At 49.0% G+C, this 21,280-nt stretch overlaps 1 protein-coding gene across 1 annotated transcript in view; it reads right to left on the reverse strand.

Moving 5' to 3' along the window:
• NR5A1 (nuclear receptor subfamily 5 group A member 1) overlaps window positions 1–21,280 on the reverse strand; it is a 310,911-nt gene that overhangs the window by 232,278 nt on the left and 57,353 nt on the right. Inside the window, exon 4 of the mRNA XM_069242538.1 lies at window positions 622–1,268. Within this exon, the coding sequence (XP_069098639.1) occupies window positions 622–1,268 (647 nt within the window). The remainder of the gene's footprint in view (window positions 1–621; window positions 1,269–21,280) is intronic.

Genomic DNA, 21,280 nt, shown 5'->3' on the forward strand with positions numbered 1-21,280 from the left:
GATAACGATGTTGAAATAACCGTGCAAACTACACCACAAATATGCAATGCTACGAAAGTGGCTCTATTTGTACGAAGTACTGCAGTGGACGACACATTCCTGAAAGGGGTGCGCCGAAATGACTTTGCTGGGAGCATAGGAAGGGGGTTCACTCCTCGAGCATGCAGAACAAGATTATTAGGACGAGAAAGAGAGACATTTAGAGCAGGGTCATCAACCCACTATCAGCACATTTTACAAATGCCATCTGCCACCGGGTCTCGCGATATCACCTAACCCTTCTCTGAGACTTCTAGACTTGTTTTGCATTACTTCCACCTCCCACACATCAATTAGACTGAAAGACATGAGGGAGCTCCAGACTCCGTAAAAAGTTCAGTTAATAACGCCATGAAAGGGACTACATGGAGTTCAGATGCTCACTCAAAGCCATTCTCCACAGACAGATGCTTGAAAATCCCATTATCCCTTGGCTATTTTATTTTTATGGGGTTGCTATTTTCTGTTTTTATCAGTTTTCTTGCCTTCTTTCCCAGCAGCTCATTAAGTGTCCTAAAGGGTATTTTGTTATCAAGTGGCACAAACATATAATGATATAATACAAATTTATTAAACACGTACCTCAAGTTCCTTGAAATAAATGCAACTCCTTGCCCATTCAACGATGGAGAAAAGCGTCTGGTCGGCCATCTTGCACATGAGGCCAAAGGTGCTAGGTGGTTTCTCATGCCGACTTTTGCCTTGCTCTTGCTGCAGACAGGCAAGTATCCGTGCCTTGATCTGAGGCTCGTCTGGCTCCAACTGCAACAAATTCAGGATGGTTTCCGGAATGTCTGGGGGGAAACTGTTTTGATAGGCATCTGAGTAGACAAAGGCAGGAGCGACTGATTCATGTGGACTCGAGTAGTGGTCAGGGAACTCTGATTTAATTGTGCGATTGGGGAAGTGTGGGTAGGTGTACCCTTGCAGTGCCCCATGGTTTGGCATAGTCATTCCCAGTGATGGGGTCCCATACGGACTTCGGTCGTAGTTGACTTGAGTCATTGCAACAGTGTTCAAGGGCAAACTCTTCGATACGGAATGGATGCTGTGGATGTTGGAGGGGATGGTGTACTCCGTCTGTGTGGGGGACACAATTTGAGGAACAGTCTCAAGTTTGAAGCCATTTGCACGTATTAAGGCTTTCTTCTGTTGTTTTAAGGCACGGTCCCTCTTGTACATTGGCCCAAATTTGTTTCTTCCACCTCTCATCCTGTCTGCCCGCACCGCTGGTCAAAAAAAGGAACATCGGTTACAAAGGACTAAATGTGGTAGTAAAAATAAAAATTAACGTTTGTACGGAGAATATTTTCAGTACAAGACATACTCTGACTTGAGGGATACGCACAAATTAAGTGTGAGAAATTAGTGCTAAAGGAAAGGGGATGATACAAGATAACACACTACTTTGCAATGGAAGCTTTACCCTTCTGACTGTTCGTACCTTTCACGTCTTCTTTACAAATCACAGGCTTATTAACACAACCTGAAGGCTGTTAGGGAGGATGAAATAAATGGCAGTGGTGATGACCATTTTCAAAGTATATCTCATTTCTCGCAGGCTATGATGAAATAGCTCAATTTCCAGTTCTCAGAATTCAGATTTGACCATGATAAGGAATTAATAACCCTTCCCGCAGTCTGGAATCCAACCACTTTGTTTACTTGCTGGTCAGTATCATTGGAGTAAGGTTGGGACAGCAATGTGGGACTTTTGAGAGACTCTCTTTTCTAGAAGGGGCTCTCTGGTGATTGACGTCACAATTGGTCTGGAAACCCAAGGTGACATCTTCAGATAAAGGAACATTCTAGAATGCCTATTGCTGATGATCATTTCTGGTGGAAGACTGTGTAAAGAGAATTACTTTTTTTCTCTTTACTGGATGCCTCCTATAAGGAGACGATCCAGCGTGGAACTAATTATCCACGTTTCACTATGATATATAACAATAAAATATTATTAACCTAGTCTGCCACGCCAAGGTTCCAGACCGTTCGATTCATCACCTAAAATCCTTTCTAATAGTATCCTAAATTAATCATTTGACTTCACCAGCTTATCTAGATAATGCAGGTTTTAGCAGTGAAAATGTACATTTGTGCAAAAAAGCAGAGTAATATCATGTCAGGCTTATGAAATAGAAGAAAGAGTAGGCTGTAGTCCATATCACAGAAATATTTTTGTACCAGATTCCAAACAGAGACATCAATTGGAACACTAGATAACATACAAAGTGCTAGTAACTCATTCATTTCTTATGAGTAGAATTTACTCCATGTTCTACCATGGTGCAAATGCCATTTGTTTCTTTCTATTAGGCATGAGCAGCAAAAATGATAAACTATTTCTGCATGTTGTTTGTTTTTCTTGCACCAGCGCAGTTTGTGTGATATCACCCCAGGACATTGAGCTTATATTGTCCCCAGTGTTTTATGTCTATTCATACATTTATGTTTTTTTTCCCATTTTGTAACACATACATATTTTTCTTTTTTCAGCCAGCGCGTTGTAAATTATCACAAAAAGGCATAAATATACCTGAAGCTTTCCAAACACAAAAAGTCATACTCAAACTTATGACTTTAATGTGTAACCCGTCGACCTCCATTTTTACAATTTCTTCTTCAATGCACATGTTCTGCTTGGGAATTTTATATGTCTTTAATGGCCCTTTCTATCTTTCTGGTCTCCAAAACCACTGTGTACCTTCCATATGTGCGTTTTGCTGCTCATATTGCCACCTTCCAGTAGATAAGACGTCTTCAAACTGCGAGCTGCACCCTGCTGGGGCGTGGTAGGGCGTGGCCTCATCTGAATGGGGTGTGATGCCTCATCAAGGAAGCTGGAGAATGACTATTTTTACAAAACGATTGTGGACATGCAAAGAAGCACAACTACTTGTTGAAAAAAAATAAAACAAGCTTAACCCACAGCATAATGTTGGTTTATTCATTTCATTGTGTGGGCTGGTGTTGTTTTAGACTTCTTTTGACAGACAGTTGTAGTCGTAGTGGAAAACCATCCTCGGGAAGGGTTGAGCTGTCTTGGAGCAAAGGAGGATTAAGGATCAGGTGGGAGGGTTCAGCAGGAGCCAGTGGAGGTAGGGTAATAATATATTCCGGAGCGAAGGTGTATGGGCGTATTGAAAAATGCATTACTTAGGAGCAAAGGAGAATTCCAAAATCTTTGAGGAAGGGGATGCTGCAGAATCCTGGGACGAGAAAGCACTGCAGGAGCGTGGGGTAAAGAAAGTGACAGGAGCGTGGAAGGGGTAATTGTTGCAGGGTCCTGGAGCATATCTCTCAAACTTTGGGCTCTTCAAGTCTTTGGAGATGAAGTGTTTTGAAAGGTGATTTCACTGAAGTCATTTGCGGAATGTTTTCAGGGCAAGTGATCCTATTGAGGTTGAGATAGATGTTGCTTGATTGAAAGCTGAAAATGAGCACTTGTAAGGTGAGCTTCCTGAGATGAGGATGAGCCGAATGACGTCATTAAGGAAAAGTGCGCTGAAAGAGTCTTGAGGGTTCGAACAACGGCAAGAGACAAGGTGGAGAAACTGCAGGAGTTAGTGGGGAGTTGCAGGAGACTCTAAGGCCCTCATTCTGACCTTGGCGGTCTTTTCGCAAGACCGCCGAGTTACCGCCGCGGTGAAGACCGCCGACCGCGGCGGTATGCCGCTGTGCGCATTCTGACCGCTGGGAGCGTTCCGCCGGAAAACCGCCAGCAGCCACACTGGCGGTCGGCGGGAAAGTGGAGACTGGTCAACCTCCACCGCCACGCCAGCAGAACACCGCCCACAGAATTACGACCCACATTTCTGTGTGGCGGTCTTCTGTTGGCGGTCTTCTGTTGGCGGTCACCTCCCCATGGCTCCCGTCGCCTCCCGGAGGACCAACGCACAAGGTAAGTTGACCGTCCGTGAGGGGAGGGGGTGGGGGGGTGTTGTGTGATGTGGGCGTGCATGGGGGTGTGCGTGTGAGTGTGTAGAGGGGGTGTGTGAGTGCGTGTATGCGGGCGGGGGGTGCTGCTGTGTCTATGGGTAATGTGTGCTGTTCGGCAGGTGCGCATGTCTGCATGTATGTGTGCGGGTATGTGTCCCCGTTGTGTATGTGTGTGTAGGGGGTGTGTATATGTGCATGTTGGGGGTGTGTGCATGTCGGGGTGCATGTATGTGCATGTCGGGGTGGGGGTGGGGAGGGGGTTCGTACCACCTCTGGGGGGTGGCAGGGGGGTGGAGGGTGTGGGGGGAGGACTCGGGTGGGTAGTGGGGGGTGGGGGAGACCCCTATCAGTGCCAGGGAAGGAATTCCCTGGCCCCGATAGTGCTTACCGCCATGGTTCGCACGGCGGTTCCCGCCTGCAAGAAACCGCGGCGGTAGGCAGGGTCATAATACCCTTGGCGGTCTTGGGACGACCGCCGGGCCGGAGTGCGCAAACTCCAGCCCCGCGGTCATGACCGCCGCGGCGGTCGGAGTGGAGAAGTGGCGGTCGGTCGCGGCGGGGACCGCCGCGGTCAGAATGCCATTTTTAATACCGCCGGTCTGTTCGCGGTCCGACCGCCGTCTCTCCGCCGACCGCCAGGGTCAGAATGAGGGCCTAAGGGTCTGGCAGAAGCAATGCAGGACTCAGCAGTGAGAAGGGGCTCACCCGGACTAGGATGGAAAGGTCCACTCTTTACACCTCTTACCCAGGACAATCCCCACCGTACAATACAGTTGAATAAGTCTCTGTCCTTTATACACCTTCAGCACTCCCACAAATGTAATCTCCCCATGCATTCACCTAGAAGGGGCCCAATGCAGAAAGAGTTTGCTTGGGGCCATGGTGGTGTAAGGTTTGAAGACCACTGCTGTAGACTGCACCTATGCTGACCAAGCTGTGATATTCAGTTTCTGTTGCGGCATGTATCTGTGTTGTGCGCTGGCTGGCATTATGGTTGTGTGTTTCACCCTCTGTCTTTTAGCACCTCTCATACATTGGAACACAAGATTCCAGGGCAGCCACTCCACCAGGAGGGGGGATGAAACGTAAATCTTGTTTGCAAAGTTTCAGAGTTCTGAAGCTTCTGTGGGTGAAGACTTTTCAATAAAAAATGTTTTTTACAGAAAAAAATATCTAGAAGACACTTCTTCCACTAAAAGTGATTTTTTTCTGGACTATCCCATCCACAGTTTATGTTAAGTAACAAAGTTTGCGACTTTTTGAAAATAAAAAAAAAACACAACAAAGTTTGGAGAGGAAAAACTGCACAACTTTGCAATTCAAGGTCTTCTTGTGTTGCTTGCATTGTGATGTATTGTCATTTTCCCACTAGTCACTCTGGCCTACTGGTTTCATTCATAGTTTCAGTCTTATTCTGTTCTGTCGAACTTCTAGGATCCACTTTGAAAAGTTTGGCACAGCTGAGATCTTGTGAGAGCGCAAAAGATATTTCTACAATTCCATTATATACGGTGTAGGGAAGGACGTATGTGAATGCAGCACATACGTGGAATTGCCAAAACTTTGCTGTACATGCTTGTGCAATGGCTGAGTATAATTAGTCTTTATGCTTCATCTTGAGACCGCAGCTCCTCGAGTGCCTAGATTAATGAATGCGACCTTTGGGTCCATTGTTCTTCTATTTTGAGGGTTCTGAGTGGAAGTGATGATTTGAGCGGTAATTCTTGAATGGTGCATTGCCGTGTAGTGGCTCGAAGCAAGTTGGTGCTCTGACCACCCACCCCAACACATTTCCTCTGACCATTTCGGCAACCAAGTGTCTCGTGTTGGACCGGGCCCTTTTTAAAGGACCACCCCCAGATTGTTGCTTAACCTATTTTGTTGGCATTAGAATTCTGTGCATTTTCCACTGCTAACCAGTGGAAAGTGCTTGTGCTCTGTCCTTAAAACTTGGTAAAATTGACATGCCTGATTGGTATATTTAAGTTACATGTAAGCCCCTAGTAAATGGCCCAAAATGTGCTTAGGGGCGGTAAATTAAATGCTACTAGTGAACCTGCAGCACTCACTGTGCCACTCAATAAAGTAGCCATGTTAAACATCTCAGGGCTGCAGCTGCAGCCTGTAGTGCAGTTTTAAACTTTCCATTTTGATACTCACAAGGTACATCCTAAAAGCTCAAAGGGCAGGGTGCATTGTATTTAAACAGTAGGACCTGTATTTAAGTTGTACATGTCCTGGCAGTGAAAAACTACAAAAGTCATTTTCACTGTTTTAAGGCCTACCTCAAACCTTGAATAACACTGGGTTACCATATTACATTCAATAATTGCTAAGTTTGGATTGGGAACAGATAGAGATACGCTGTTTACACTCAAATCATTTTAAATCCTTTTTATTGATGAAGTCAGATTTTAAGTTGCAAATTGGAAAATGTCAATTTTAGAAAGCTGGCATTTTCTTGTCCCAACCAACTGTGCCTTTCTGCCAGTGTGATGGGGCACAAGACTGTGAATGGCTGTGCCATTGGGGTTTGTGTATTGCATCAATTCTGTGATACAAAAATGCCTTAAGTGTGGGCAGGATGCGCCATCTTGACAGCAGTGTCTGGAAGCAGCTGTACTCTGCACAACTTACACTTGAAAGGGCTTTGCCTACAGTACACACAAAGCATCCTGATGCCAGGCCTGCCCTGCCTTTTGTCAGCCCAGACAGTTTGGATCTTTGATCAGGGTGAAAAACTTTCCAGAACCATTGTTGAAGTTAGCATAGGGAGGTCCCCAAAAGAAAAGTCTGGCACAATGTATCAATAATAAACCACCAGAGTCACTCATCAGAACATTCCTAAACCTGTTGATGATTGAGAAGAAGGCCGACCCTGCTGCCAGAGAGACTTTAATTGCTGTCAGGACTTTCCTTGCTGCTTGAAGGACTGCCTTGTTGCTTAAAGGACTCCTTTGCTGCTTGGGGGAATGTCTTGCTGTCCAAAGTAGGAAGAATAGGCATGCGTGTCTTGATCCAGACTAACCATAGTGACTACAGGGCCAATTAATTGGCTAACCTCCTGTGGGAGCCACAGGGACACACCAAGCTTGCAGACACCTCCCTGCAACTGCTCAGCTGACCACTGTAGCTGGACCTACCTGTACCTGCCTGAGCACTGCCGATGGCCTCTGCTGAGTGAGCCCTGATCCCCAAGAGGTGCCCCCCAGGTCTTGGATCTGTGGCTGGCATCAATGTGGGCTTTGCCTGAAGAAGAAGAAGGGGAAAATCATGGGTTTTTTGTTCTTAGCAACTGCGAACGGGTCAGTTTGTGCTGAAACTCTACCGCCTGTGGCAACCAACAACATGAAACTCCAGTAAGACCTGCTCTCCACTCTAACAGTGACCATCCATGATGACCAGCAAGGCAAAACCTGCACTTTGCGCCACAGCTATGACAGCTCGCGACAACCACCAATGCGAAGCCCCAGTGAAGAAAGGATCTTGGATCTTCGCACTACAGCAACAACCGTCGTGATGCGTGACAAGATGTCTGCGCTGAAAGCCTCCTTCCTAGGGTCCCCTGCAATGCAATTCAGAACTCTTTACATCAAACTTGAGAAGGTTAGTTTTCAGCTGGACTATAACCTGCTCCCTGTATCCAGCTTGGACTCAATAGAGGTTGGTCTAAACTTGTGACTTTCACCCTGACTAGCGATACCAAATAACCAGAAGTGGTTGGTGCTCTGTCCACCCTCCCCAACACATTTCCTCTGACCATTTCGGCAACCAAGTGTCTCGTGTTGGACCGGGCCCTTTTTGCAGGACCACCCCCAGATTGTTGCTGAACCTATTTTGTTGGCATTAGAATTCTGTGCATTTTCCACTGCTAACCAGTGGAAAGTGCTTGAGCTCTGTCCTTAAAACTTGGTAAAATTGACATGCCTGATTGGTATATTTAATTGACATGTATATTTAATGGTTCTTGTTGCCATTTCCACTTAAAACTTTAAAACGGAATGTCTTCAGTCCTACTGATTGGGTTTAAGTCATTATGCTATCATTTTATTTACTAAAATTTTCTCTATTTTTCTAAATGGGTGTGGGACTTTTCTTGTGTGGTGTTTTCACTTTATTGCTGTTGGTGTGCTGCACAAATAATGAGAGTTTATCGTAGGTTAATGACCGAAGAAGGTTAAGCATAGGTAAATTTAATGACTTTTGGTAGTTCACGCTGACAAGGATTGTAGTTGTTGCCTGCGGAGGGTTTCCACCCCTCCACCAGTAACTAAATTTCTTACACATTATTTCCAGTCATCGTGCCCTGTCTTCCTCTTGCTTGCCCCATCTTGTATAACTTCAACCACCTTTCCCAAGAAGAAGTATGCCATTGTTCACCTCCTCACAAGGATACTTTACCAAAGTACCCTTTTATACAGCACACTGTTGTTACGTCAACCATCAGTATCTATATGCATCTCCTGAAGCCTGAAACAGGACAGTGCAAAACCCTGTCATCTAAGCATTGGTCGCATAGACATAAAAACAGGACATCAACCGCAAGGTGATGTCCAGAAACAAGGCAAATGTACTGGCCATTGGGAAAGGCGCATGTGCCAATTTACTACAGTATTAAAAATAACTTCTACACTTATATAATGCCCTTTACTATTGGTCCGGTCTCTAGGTGATGCTGACAGTGTTAATAATCATCAAGCTTAAAGGCATTCATTGTGTCGTCCTTACAAAGATGAAGGTTGGTTGAACACACTGTGACTCAAAACTTTGACCTTAAGGTTAAACACAGATAATTACAATGAATCCATCAAGTCATTAAGGCATTTTGTCGACTGTAAAGCAACGAAACAAAAATCATCAAAAGAACATTAACATATTTTCTACAAGAAGTAAATGAAATGTGTAGGTACTTTTTACTTCATTAGAAATATTTAAATTGCTTATGGAAATCAGAAAAGTGAACAGGTGCCTCAACTTAAATGCTTTTTTACTCAAGATCCACAGACATCAAGGCGAGTGCTTGGGAATCTGCAAACGATTATCCAGACTGGTGTTTTATCAAGCTGCATTGCTTACATCGCCTCATCATTCGCAACATAGACTATCATAGATACCACGAGACACACATTATATACATATCATCCAACACAACATTACAAGTACCGTCATACTCTCTCATTACACACTGTAATACTTTCACATCGCATGTGAGAGATGCTTGCACTGCAGCTGCCTGTCCCGTGTCTGTGTATGTGAGAGAGACGCGCACTGTAGCTACTTGTGCCGTTTATCTCTGTGTATGTGAGAGATGCTTCCACTGCAGCTATCTGTGCCTTTGTCTGTGTATATGGAGATGCTTGCACTGCTGATTCCGGTGGCGTTAACATTTGTGTATGTGAGAGAAAACTGTACTGCAGATAACTGTGCCATCAACATCACTATATGTGAGAGCAGCTTGCACTGCTGCTGCCTGTGTCAATAATGTCTACGTATGCAAGAGAAGCTTCCACTGCAGCTACCTGTGCGTTAATCTGTGTATGAGAGAAGCTTCCACTGCAGTTACTTGTGCCATTAATGTTTGTGTATGTGGTAGACGTTTGCACTGCTGCTTCAAATACCATTAATGCTTTTGTGTGTGAGAGAAGCTTACTCTGATGCTGTCTTTCTCATTAACAGTGTGTATGTGAGAGAAGCTTGCACTGCTGCTGCCTGTGTCATTAACAGGGTGTATGTGAGAGGAGCTTGCACTGCTGCTGCCTGTGTCATTAACAGGGTGTATGTGAGAGGAGCCTGCACTGCTGCTGCCTGTGTCATTAACAGGGTGTATGTTAGAGAAGCTTGCACTGCAGCTACCTGTACCGTTAATGTCTGTATATGGTAAAGAAGCTTGCATTGATGCATCCTTTTCTATTTCTGTTTGTACAAGTTAGACAAGCGTGCACCTCGGCTACCTATGTCATTAATGTCTATTTCTGTGAAGAAAGCTTCCACTGCAGCTACCTGCATGGTAAATGTTTGTGTATGTGAGAGAAGCTTGCACTGCTAGGGCCTATGCCATTGATGGTATGAATGTGAGAGATGCTTGAATTGCAGCTATCTGTGTTGTTAATGTTTGTCTTTGTGGGAGACGCTTGTACTGCAGCTTCCTGCGCCACTAACATTTGTTTATGTGAGAGAAGCTTGCACTTCTGCTGCCTGTGTCATTAATGGCTATGTATGTGAGATAAGCTTGCGCTGCTGCCTCCTGTGTCGGTAACGTGTGTATGTAAGAGAAGCTTGCATTTCTGCTGCCTGTGTCAATAATTTCTATGTATGTGAGAGAAGCCTCCACTACAGCTACATGTGCTGATAATCTCTGCGTATGTGAGGGAAGCTTCCACTACAGATACCTTTGCTGTTAATTTTGAGCAAGTGAGAGAAAATTGCACTTCTGCTGCCTGTGTCATTAATGCCTATATATGTGTGAACAGCTTCCACAGCAGCTACATTTGATGTTAGTGTATGTGAGAGAAGCTTGCACTACTAATTCCTGTGCCATTAACCTTTGTGTGTGGGTGATAGAAGCTTTCACTGCTGCTACCTGTGTCATTAACGGTGTGTATGTGAGAGAAGCTTGCACTACACATTAATTTCAGAAAGTTATTCACTGTGGGGGGAGGGGTGGATGGTTTCCCCATAGTGGATGGATGGCATGATGACTGTGGTGGTCTGTGTAGGAATCAGGGACCTGGAGGTTATTGTGTGGCTGGTGTTCACTATTTAAGAGATGTTGTCTAGATTGTAGGTGGAGGGTTGGGGTCAAAACCTTTGTATATGGTGGTGATCTTGCTGTGGAAGTAGTTTGAGAGGGTATCGCAGAGTTCCTGGGATGGGAGGATGAAGGTCTCTGTGGCCATTGGGTTAGAAAATTCCTTGATGATTCTGAAAAGTTTTTTTGTGTGGTTGGCTGCAGTGTAGATGTGGCAGTGATTGCTGTTTTTTTGCTGGCTTGATGTGGGGGTGGTAGTTGTTGAGGGATGCCTTGTAGGAGGCTCTATCGGAGGGGTCCTTGGTCATGCGCCATTGTTTCTCGAGTCGGTGGAAGCCGCATTTGGAGTTTCTGAGCTACGACATGTACCATCTTGCTGGCTTGGAGGTGTTGTTAATTTTAGCTGGTTTCAGCAGGGCAACTTTGTTGGCGTATTAGGTGATCCAGGTGGTGAAGTTTTGGACAGCTTGGTTGAGGTCGAGGGCTGCCATGGGCTCGGGTTGTTCTGTGCCTAGGGCCTGTGCCCATAGGGTCTTGGTTACCTTGCCCCAGCTTTGCTGGGGATGCTGAGGTACGTTGAGGTGGTGTGCTGGGAACTGGAGATGGTAAAGTGGATGATGACGTGGTTGGTCCAGGTGAGTTCAGTGACGTGGGTGAAATTGATTCTGTTGTTAGAAATGAAGATGGCATCTAGTGTGTGTCCGGCTTTGTGCGTGGGTTTGGTGACCAGTGGTTGAGGCCGTTGTTGCTGAGGTTCTCCATGAGGGAAGTGGAGTTGGATTTGTTTGGGTTGTTAAGGTGGAAATTGAGATCCCCAGTAGGACGTGGTGGAGGGAGTTGGTGGCGAGGAGGGTGTTGAGGTTGGTAATGGTGTTGCAGAAGGCTGGATGTGGTCCCAGGGGTCTGTATGCAAGAACAGTACAGATGGGGTGAGCTGGAGGACAGTAGATACTGGATGAGCAGGAGGATAGTATCATACTAGTGACCTGGAGTATAGTACGTAAGGGTGAGGCAGAGAACAGTACATATGGGGTGAGCCAGAGGTCAGTATGAATGAGGTAAGGTCTAGGACAGTATGTATGTGGTAAGCTGGAGGACAGGATGTATCAATCAATCAATGATAGCATTTGTAAAGCACAGCAGTATCACCCCTAAGTGTATCTGGGCGCTGAGGGTGCTGTGTCTCTGTTGAAAAGCCACGTCTTGAGTCTACTTCTGAAGTCCGCCAGGGAGGAAGCGGTTCGGAGGTGAAGGGGCAGGCTGTTTGGGACTTCACTGCTGTTTAGGAGAAGAAGGTCTTAGCATCGATCTAGAGTCAAAAGTTAAGGTGCTCCATGAGGGACAATGGGTCGTCATTGGTGATGGTGCATTGGATGGTTTCCTTGAAGATGATGGCAATGCCTATGCAGGACAGTACTTATGGGTGAGGCAGAGGACAGTTCTTATGGGTGAGGCAGAGGACAGTACAGATGGGGTGAGGCAGAGGACAGTAAGTGGGGGGTGAGGCAGAGGACAGTAGGCGGGGGGTGAGGCAGAGGACAGTAAGTGGGGGTGAGGCAGAGGACAGTACTTCTGGGTGAGGCAGAGGACAGTAAGTGGGGGGTGAGGCAGAGGACAGTACTTATGGGGTGAGGCAGAGGACAGTAAGTGGGGGGTGAGGCAGAGGACAGTACTTATGGGGTGAGGCAGAGGACAGTAAGTGGGTGGGGGTGAGGCAGAGGACAGTAAGTAGGGGTGAGGCAGAGGACAGTGCTTATGGGTGAGGCAGAGGACAGTACTTATGGGGTGAGGCAAAGGACAGTACTTATGGGTGAGGCAGAGGACAGTACTTATGGGGTGAGGCAGAGGACAGTAAGTGGGGGTGAGGCAGAGGACAGTACTTATGGGGTGAGGCAGAGGACAGTAAGTGGGGGTGAGGCAGAGGACAGTAAGTGGGGGTGAGGCATAGGACAGTAAGTGGGGGTGAGGCAGAGGACAGTACTTATGGGGTGAGGCAGAGGACAGTAAGTGGGGGTGAGGCAGAGGACAGTACTTATGGGGTGAGGCAGAGGACAGTAAGTGAGGGTGAGGCAGAGGACAGTAAGTGGGGGTGAGGCAGAGGACAGTACTTATGGGGTGAGGCAGAGGACAGTAAGTGGGGGTGAGGCAGAGGACAGTAAGTGGGGGTGAGGCAGAGGACAGTAAGTGGGGGTGAGGCATAGGACAGTACTTATGGGGTGAGGCAGAGGACAGTACTTATGGGTGAGGCAGAGGACAGTACTTATGGGGTGAGGCAGAGGACAGTACTTATGGGGTGAGGCAGAGGACAGTAAGTGGGGGTGAGGCAGAGGACAGTAAGTGGGGGTGAGGCATAGGACAGTAAGTGGGGGTGAGGCAGAGGACAGTACTTATGGGGTGAGGCAGAGGACAGTACTTATGGGTGAGGCAGAGGACAGTACTTATGGGGTGAGGCAGAGGGCAGTAAGTGGGGGTGAGGCAGAGGACAGTACTTATGGGGTGAGGCAGAGGACAGTACTTATGGGTGAGGCAGAGGACAGTACTTATAGGGTGAGGCAGAGGACAGTACTTATGGGGTGAGGCAGAGGACAGTAAGTGGGGGTGAGGCAGAGGACAGTAAGAGGGGGTGAGGCATAGGACAGTAAGTGGGGGTGAGGCAGAGGACAGTACTTCTGGGTGAGGCAGAGGACAGTACTTATGGGGTGAGGCAGAGGACAGTAAGTGGGGGGGTGAGGCAGAGGACAGTAAGTGGGGGGGGTGAGGCAGAGGACAGTAAATGGGGTTGAGGCAGAGGACAGTACTTATGGGGTGAGGCAGAGGACAGTACTTATGGGTGAGGCAGAGGACAGTACTTATGTGGTGAGGCAGAGGACAGTAAGTGGGGGTGAGGCAGAGGACAGTACTTATGGGTGAGGCAGAGGACAGTAAGTGGGGGTGAGGCAGAGGAAAGTACTTATGGGGTGAGGCAGAGGACAGTAAGTGGGGGTGAGGCAGAGGACAGTAAGTGGGGGGGTGAGGCAGAGGACAGTACTTATGGGTGAGGCAGAGGACAGTACTTATGGGGTGAGGCAGAGGACAGTAAGTGGGGGGGTGAGGCAGAGGACAGTAAGTGGGGGGTGAGGCAGAGGACAGTAAATGGGGTTGAGCCAGAGAACAGTACTTATGGGGTGAGGCAGAGGACAGTAAGTGGGGGTGAGGCAGAGGAAAGTACTTATGGGGTGAGGCAGAGGACAGTAAGTGGGGGTGAGGCAGAGGACAGTAAGTGGGGGTGAGGCAGAGGACAGTAAGTGGGGGGGTGAGGCAGAGGACAGTACTTATGGGTGAGGCAGAGGACAGTACTTATGGGGTGAGGCAGAGGACAGTAAGTGGGGGGGGTGAGGCAGAGGACAGTAAGTGGGGGGGTGAGGCAGAGGACAGTAAATGGGGTTGAGGCAGAGGACAGTACTTATGGGGTGAGGCAGAGGACAGTACTTATGGGTGAGGCAGAGGATAGTAAGTGGGGGGTGAGGCAGAGGACAGTAAGTGGGGGGTGAGGTAGAGGACAGTAAGTGGGGGGGTGAGGCAGAGGACAGTACTTATGGGGTGAGGCAGAGGACAGTAAGTGGGGGGGTGAGGCAGAGGACAGTAAGTGGGGGGTGAGGCAGAGGACAGTAATTGGGGGTCAGGCAGAGGACAGTACTTATGGGGTGAGGCAGAGGACAGTAAGTGGGGGTGAGGCAGAGGAAAGTACTTATGGGGTGAGGCAGAGGACAGTAAGTGGGGGTGAGGCAGAGGACAGTAAGTGGGGGTGAGGCAGAGGACAGTAAGTGGGGGGGTGAGGCAGAGGACAGTACTTATGGGTGAGGCAGAGGACAGTACTTATGGGGTGAGGCAGAGGACAGTAAGTGGGGGGGTGAGGCAGAGGACAGTAAGTGGGGGGGTGAGGCAGAGGACAGTAAATGGGGTTGAGGCAGAGGACAGTACTTATGGGTGAGGCAGAGGACAGTACTTATGTGGTGAGGCAGAGGACAGTAAGTGAAGGTGAGGCAGATGACAGTACTTATGGGTGAGGCAGAGGACAGTACTTATGGGGTGAGGCAGAGGACAGTAAATGGGGGTGAGGCAGAGGATAGTACTTATGGGGTGAGGTAGAGGACAGTAAGTGGGGGTGAGGCATAGGACAGTAAGTGGGGGTGAGGCAGAGGAAGGTACTTATGGGGTGAGGCAGAGGACAGTAAGTGGGGGGTGAGGCAGAGGACAGTACTTATGGGGTGAGGCAGAGGACAGTAAGTGAGGGGTGAGGCAGAGGACAGTAAGTGGGGGTGAGGCATAGGACAGTAAGTGGGGGTGAGGCAGAGGACAGTACTTATGGGGTGAGGCAGAGGACAGTAAGTGGGGTGAGGCAGAGGACAGTAAGTGGGGGTGAGGCAGAGGACAGTATTTATGGGGTGAGGCAGAGGACAGTACTTATGGGTGAGGCAGAGGACAGTAAGTGGGGGTGAGGCAGAGGACAGTATTTATGGGGTGAGGCAGAGGACAGTACTTATGGGTGAGGCAGAGGACAGTACTTATGGGGTGAGGCAAAGGACAGTAAGTGGGGGTGAGGCAGAGGACAGTAAGTGGGGGTGAGGCAGAGGACAGTACTTATGGGGTGAGGCAGAGGACAGTAAGTGGGGGTGAGGCAGAGGACAGTATGTGGGGGTGAGGCAGAGGACAGTACTTATGGGGTGAGGCAGAGGACAGTAAGTGGGGGTGAGGCAGAGGACAGTACTTATGGGGTGAGGCAGAGGACAGTAAGTGGGGGGTGAGGCAGAGGACAGTACTTATTGGGTGAGGCAGAGGACAGTAAGTGGGGGTGAGGCAGAGGACAGTAAGTGAGTAAGTGGGGGTGAGGCAGAGGACAGTACTTATGGGGTGAGGCAGAGGACAGTAAGTGGGGGTGAGGCAGCGGACAGTACTTATGGGTGAGGCAGAGGACAGTACTTATGGGGTGAGGCAGAGGACAGTAAGTGGGGGGGTGAGGCAGAGGACAGTAAGTGGGGGGGTGAGGCAGAGGACAGTAAATGGGGTTGAGGCAGAGGACAGTACTTATGGGTGAGGCAGAGGACAGTACTTATGTGGTGAGGCAGAGGACAGTAAGTGAAGGTGAGGCAGAGGACAGTACTTATGGGTGAGGCAGAGGACAGTACTTATGGGGTGAGGCAGAGGACAGTAAATGGGGGTGAGGCAGAGGATAGTACTTATGGGTTGAGGTAGAGGACAGGAAGTGGGGGTGAGGCAGAGGAAGGTACTTATGGGGTGAGGCAGAGGACAGTAAGTGGGGGGTGAGGCAGAGGACAGTACTTATGGGGTGAGGCAGAGGACAGTAAGTGAGGGGTGAGGCAGAGGACAGTAAGTGGGGGTGAGGCATAGGACAGTAAGTGGGGGTGAGGCAGAGGACAGTACTTATGGGGTGAGGCAGAGGACAGTAAGTGGGGGTGAGGCAGAGGACAGTAAGTGGGGGTGAAGCAGAGGACAGTACTTATGGGGTGAGGCAGAGGACAGTACTTATGGGTGAGGCAGAGGACAGTAAGTGGGGGTGAGGCAGAGGACAGTATTTATGGGGTGAGGCAGAGGACAGTACTTATGGGTGAGGCAGAGGACAGTACTTATGGGGTGAGGCAGAGGACAGTAAGTGGGGGTGAGGCAGAGGACAGTAAGTGGGGGTGAGGCAGAGGACAGTACTTATGGGGTGAGGCAGAGGACAGTAAGTGGGGGTGAGGCAGAGGACAGTAAGTGGGGGTGAAGCAGAGGACAGTACTTATGGGGTGAGGCAGAGGACAGTACTTATGGATGAGGCAGAGGACAGTAAGTGGGGGTGAGGCAGAGGACAGTATTTATGGGGTGAGGCAGAGGACAGTACTTATGGGTGAGGCAGAGGACAGTACTTATGGGGTGAGGCAGAGGACAGTAAGTGGGGGTGAGGCAGAGGACAGTAAGTGGGGGTGAGGCAGAGGACAGTACTTATGGGGTGAGGCAGAGGACAGTAAGTGGGGGTGAGGCAGAGGACAGTAAGTGGGGGTGAGGCAGAGGACAGTACTTATGGGGTGAGGCAGAGGACAGTAAGTGGGGGGTGAGGCAGAGGACAGTACTCATGGGGTGAGGCAGAGGACAGTAAGTGGGGGGTGAGGCAGAGGACAGTACTTATTGGGTGAGGCAGAGGACAGTAAGTGGGGGTGAGGCAGAGGACAGTAAGTGAGTAAGTGGGGGTGAGGCAGAGGACAGTACTTATGGGGTGAGGCAGAGGACAGTAAGTGGGGGTGAGGCAGAGGACAGTACTTATGGGGTGAGGCAGAGGACAGTACTTATGGGGTGAGGCAGAGGACAGTAAGTGGGGGGTGAGGCAGAGGACAGTAAGTGGGGGTGAGGCAGAGGACAGTACTTATGGGGTGAGGCAGAGGACAGTAAGTGGGAGTGAGGCAGAGGACAGTAAGTGGGTGGTGAGGCAGAGGACAGTACTTATGGGGTGAGGCAGAAGACAGTAAGTGGGAGGGTGAGGCAGAGGACAGTAAGTGGGGGTTAGACAGAGGACAGTAAGTGGGGGGTGAGGCAGAGGACAGTACTTATGGGGTGAGGCAGAGGACAGTAAGTGGGGGTGAGGCAAGAGGACAGTACTTATGGGGTGAGGCAGAGGACAGTAAGTGGGGGTGAGGCATAGGACAGTAAGTGGGGGGTGAGGCAGAGGACAGTAAGTGGGGGTGAGGCAGAGGACAGTACTTATGGGTGAGGCAGAGGACAGTACTTATGGGGTGAGGCAGAGGACAGTAAGTGGGGGGTGAGGCAGAGGACAGTGAGTGGGGGGGTGAGGCAGAGGACAGTAAGTGGGGGTGAGGCAGAGGACGTACTTACGGGGTGAGGCAGAGGACAGTAAGTGGGGGATGAGGCAGAGGACAGTACTTATGGGGTGAGGCAGAGGACAGTACTTATGGGTGAGGCAGAGGACAGTAAGTGGGGGGTGAGGCAGAGGACAGTACTTACGGGGTGAGGCAGAGGACAGTACTTATGGGTGAGGCAGAGGACAGTAAGTGGGGGCGAGGCAGAGGACAGTACTTATGGGGTGAGGTAGAGGACAGTACTTATGGGTGAGGCAGAGGACAGTACTTATGGGGTGAGGCAAAGGACAGTAAGTGGGGTGAGGCAGAGGACAGTACTTATGGGGTGAGGCAGAGGACAGTAAGTGGGGGTGAGGCAAAGGACAGTAAGTGGGGGGTGAGGCAGAGGACAGTACTTATGGGTGAGGCAGAGGACAGTAAGTGGGGGGTGAGGCAGAGGACAGTACTTACGGGGTGAGACAGAGGACAGTACTTATGGGTGAGGCAAAGGACAGTAAGTGGGGGCGAGGCAGAGGACAGTACTTATGGGTGAGGCAGGGGACAGTACTTATGGGGTGAGGCAGAGGACAGTACTTATGGGGTGAGGCAAAGGACAGTAAGTGGGGTGAGGCAGAGGACAGTACTTATGGGGTTAGGCAGAGGACAGTAAGTGGGGGTGAGGTAGAGGACAGTAAGTGGGGGTGAGGCAGAGGACAGTACTTATTGGGTGAGGCAGAGGGCAGTAAGTGGGGGGGTGAGGCAGAGGACAGTAAATGGGGGGGTGAGGCAGAGGACAGTAAGTGGGGATGAGGCAGAGGACAGTACTTATGGGGTGAGGCAGAGGACAGTAAGTGGGGGGTGAGGCAGAGGACAGTACTTATGGGGTGAGGCAGAGGGCAGTAAGTGGGAGGGTGAGGCAGAGGACAGTAAGTGGGGGGGTGAGGCAGAGGACAGTAAGTGGGGGGGGTGAGGCAGAGGACAGTAAGTGGGGATGAGGCAGAGGACAGTACTTATGGGGTGAGGCAGAGGACAGTAAGTGGGGGGTGAGGCAGAGGACAGTACTTATGGGGTGAGGCAGAGGATAGTAAGTGGGGGTTGAGGCAGAGGACAGTAAGTGGGGGGTGAGGCAGAGGACAGTAAGTGGGGGGTGAGGCAGAGGACAGTAAGTGGGGGTGAGGCAGAGGACAGTACTTATGGGGTGAGGCAGAGGACAGTAAGTGGGGGTGAGGCAGAGGCCAGTAAGGGGGGGGGTGAGGCAGAGGACAGTAGGTGGGGGTGAGGCAGAGGACAGTACTTATGGGGTGAGGCAGAGGACAGTAAGTGGGGGTGAGGCAGAGGACAGTACTTATGGGGTGAGGCAGAGGACAGTAAGTGGGGGAGTGTGGCAGAGGACAGTAAGTGGGGGTGAGGCAGAGGACAGTAAGTGGGGGTGAGGCAGAGGACAGTAAGTGGGGGGGTGAGGCAGGGGACAGTACTTATGGGGTGAGGCAGAGGACAGTGCACCAGGTCGGAATGCAGACCTGCTTTGAATGTTTGCTGCATCCTTGCAGAAAGTTATCCCCAGCTGCTCTCCTCCTCTTCCTCGACTCGTGCTCATCCCACGCCTGGGCTGGCTCGCGCTGGCACCCCAGCGTCCACAGGCACCACAACCAACTCTCCAAAGAATGCAAAGCAAAATCGAAACCAGAGGGCTCGACACCGGCATCTGCCGCACTCCCAACAAAATATTTAGTTTCAACTTTTTGTTCCGAGTTGAAGCTCAGGCTGGATGCTAAAAACGTACTTTCCCAGAGCCTTTTCCATAACATCTGACATTTTCCCATGTTTTTCCCTTTGTCCCCCCCATTTCTTCTTCTGGTAACTTTACAACTTGTACTTTGTCTAGCAAACAGCTGTGGTGAGTGCTGCCTTTTATCACTTTAGATTAGAAGCTGTACTTTAGTTACCTGATCCGACTGTTTTTCCATAACGTAAATTAGGTAAGATAAACAGATAACTAAAACCAGTCACCCGCCAGTGCATGGGTAAATCTTTATAATTTAATCAAGAACTGTGTCGTGCCAAAAGGGTACCACACTTGGAAGGATAATTGTGTATTTCAACCACAGGCAGAAACTCTTCTCATAAAACAATAGTTCCCTCCTGTGACGTCACTGATGACACATGAAGTGCCCACAATGAGTGCCAGATTCACAGCAGTGGGAAGGAAACTCCCCCAAATATCTATTGGTCAGCCACATCAGGGACAGAGGCAATACAGATGTCCACGTGACGCTCCCGCCCATCTGCTCCTCTCCCTTCCTTGATCAAGCGCTTGGATGAGTTGATGCTCCAGCGTGAATGATACCCAGCTGGCGAGATCACTCAGTCCCAGATACCTCTCAGTCTCGCTAGGTATGGAAACTGGACAGCCACGAAGCTTTGAGACTGAAGTCAGGCGAGGATATGCCTTATGTCGAATCATCACGTTTTTAGAGAAGTTCTGAAAACCTCCCTCTACATTTCTTAAACTTTTTGACTTTGATTTTTTCAAATGCCAGAACACTGGTTTTCCCGAAAAGTAAGTTATATAAGTTCACCCGTGATAAACTGCTCTGGAGTAATTGTAGCTAAGGGTGCGCAATATTTTTTCACCTTCAAAGTTCTGCAAGGGTCCCAACATTTACCCACACAAAAGGCCTGTTTCTCATTTACCCTCCCCTTGGTCCGACAGAAAGGATGCCTGATCATCTTCACCACTAGTGAGATCCTTTACTGTCATCAAAACCAAGCAGTGTGGGAGATTTCTTCAGGTTGGTCCTCTGCATGTTTACTTTCACTCTGGGTAACTTTGCACACTGGCATTGCACAGGAAAAGCACTGCCAACTATATGGTACGTGGCACCATTTTATTACTATTATGTGAGGATCTGTGTTACTTAATTTTTAGCAAAAGTCATGATTTGTATGCGGTGGAGTAAACAAACATGGGAACCATCTCAAAGTTTTTTATAGATCTTTGAATATTTTGAAAAAATACTTCGCATCTTCACGCACCAAGAAGCATCACTGCAGGATCGTGGGATAATTCAGAACTCATGATCTTTTAAATCTTGTCCTCATACCTTTTCTCCCAACAATGTGCAGTAATGGAGCATGTACTAGTGATATCCTTAGGAAGTCACAACCTGAACACTTGGAACATGACCAAGGCTACCAGTTTATTTTTGGGCACCGGCACTCATCACCAGGCCTGGATTCTGTAAACTGTACTTGCGGCAAGTAGTTGAGAGATGCTCTAGGCGCTTTGCAAACCACGGATGTGTCTTTCCGAATGGAACCACAGACCCACACAGTTCAGCCAATCCACGGACAACACAGTGCAAAGTTTACTTGGAACTCCAGATCACAAGTTAAAAAAAAGAAACACCAGAATTAGGAAAGGAATAAAGTTTGGCCTGCTTTTTGAGTATTGACTAACATATTTTGAAAAGTATTTTGCAGTTGGAAAAATGATTGCAATCATAGACAATGCATCCATGAGACACAATTTGATTTGTGGAGCCTGAGAGTAAAGTAGACCCTCATGCATTGGGATTCCAGCATGGTAGCTGGAAGGATGGCGGAAGGATACACCAGACGCCTAATCCCATGAAGTGAGAGGGCATTATCTCTGGGTGGAGTAGAGACCACTTTACCTATGTTTAAAATAATTAGTAAGGATAGATGAAACAAACAGCTGCGT

The sequence above is a fragment of the Pleurodeles waltl genome, chromosome 6, assembly GCF_031143425.1.
Source record: "Pleurodeles waltl isolate 20211129_DDA chromosome 6, aPleWal1.hap1.20221129, whole genome shotgun sequence".
In the NCBI taxonomy this organism is placed as follows: domain Eukaryota; kingdom Metazoa; phylum Chordata; class Amphibia; order Caudata; family Salamandridae; genus Pleurodeles; species Pleurodeles waltl.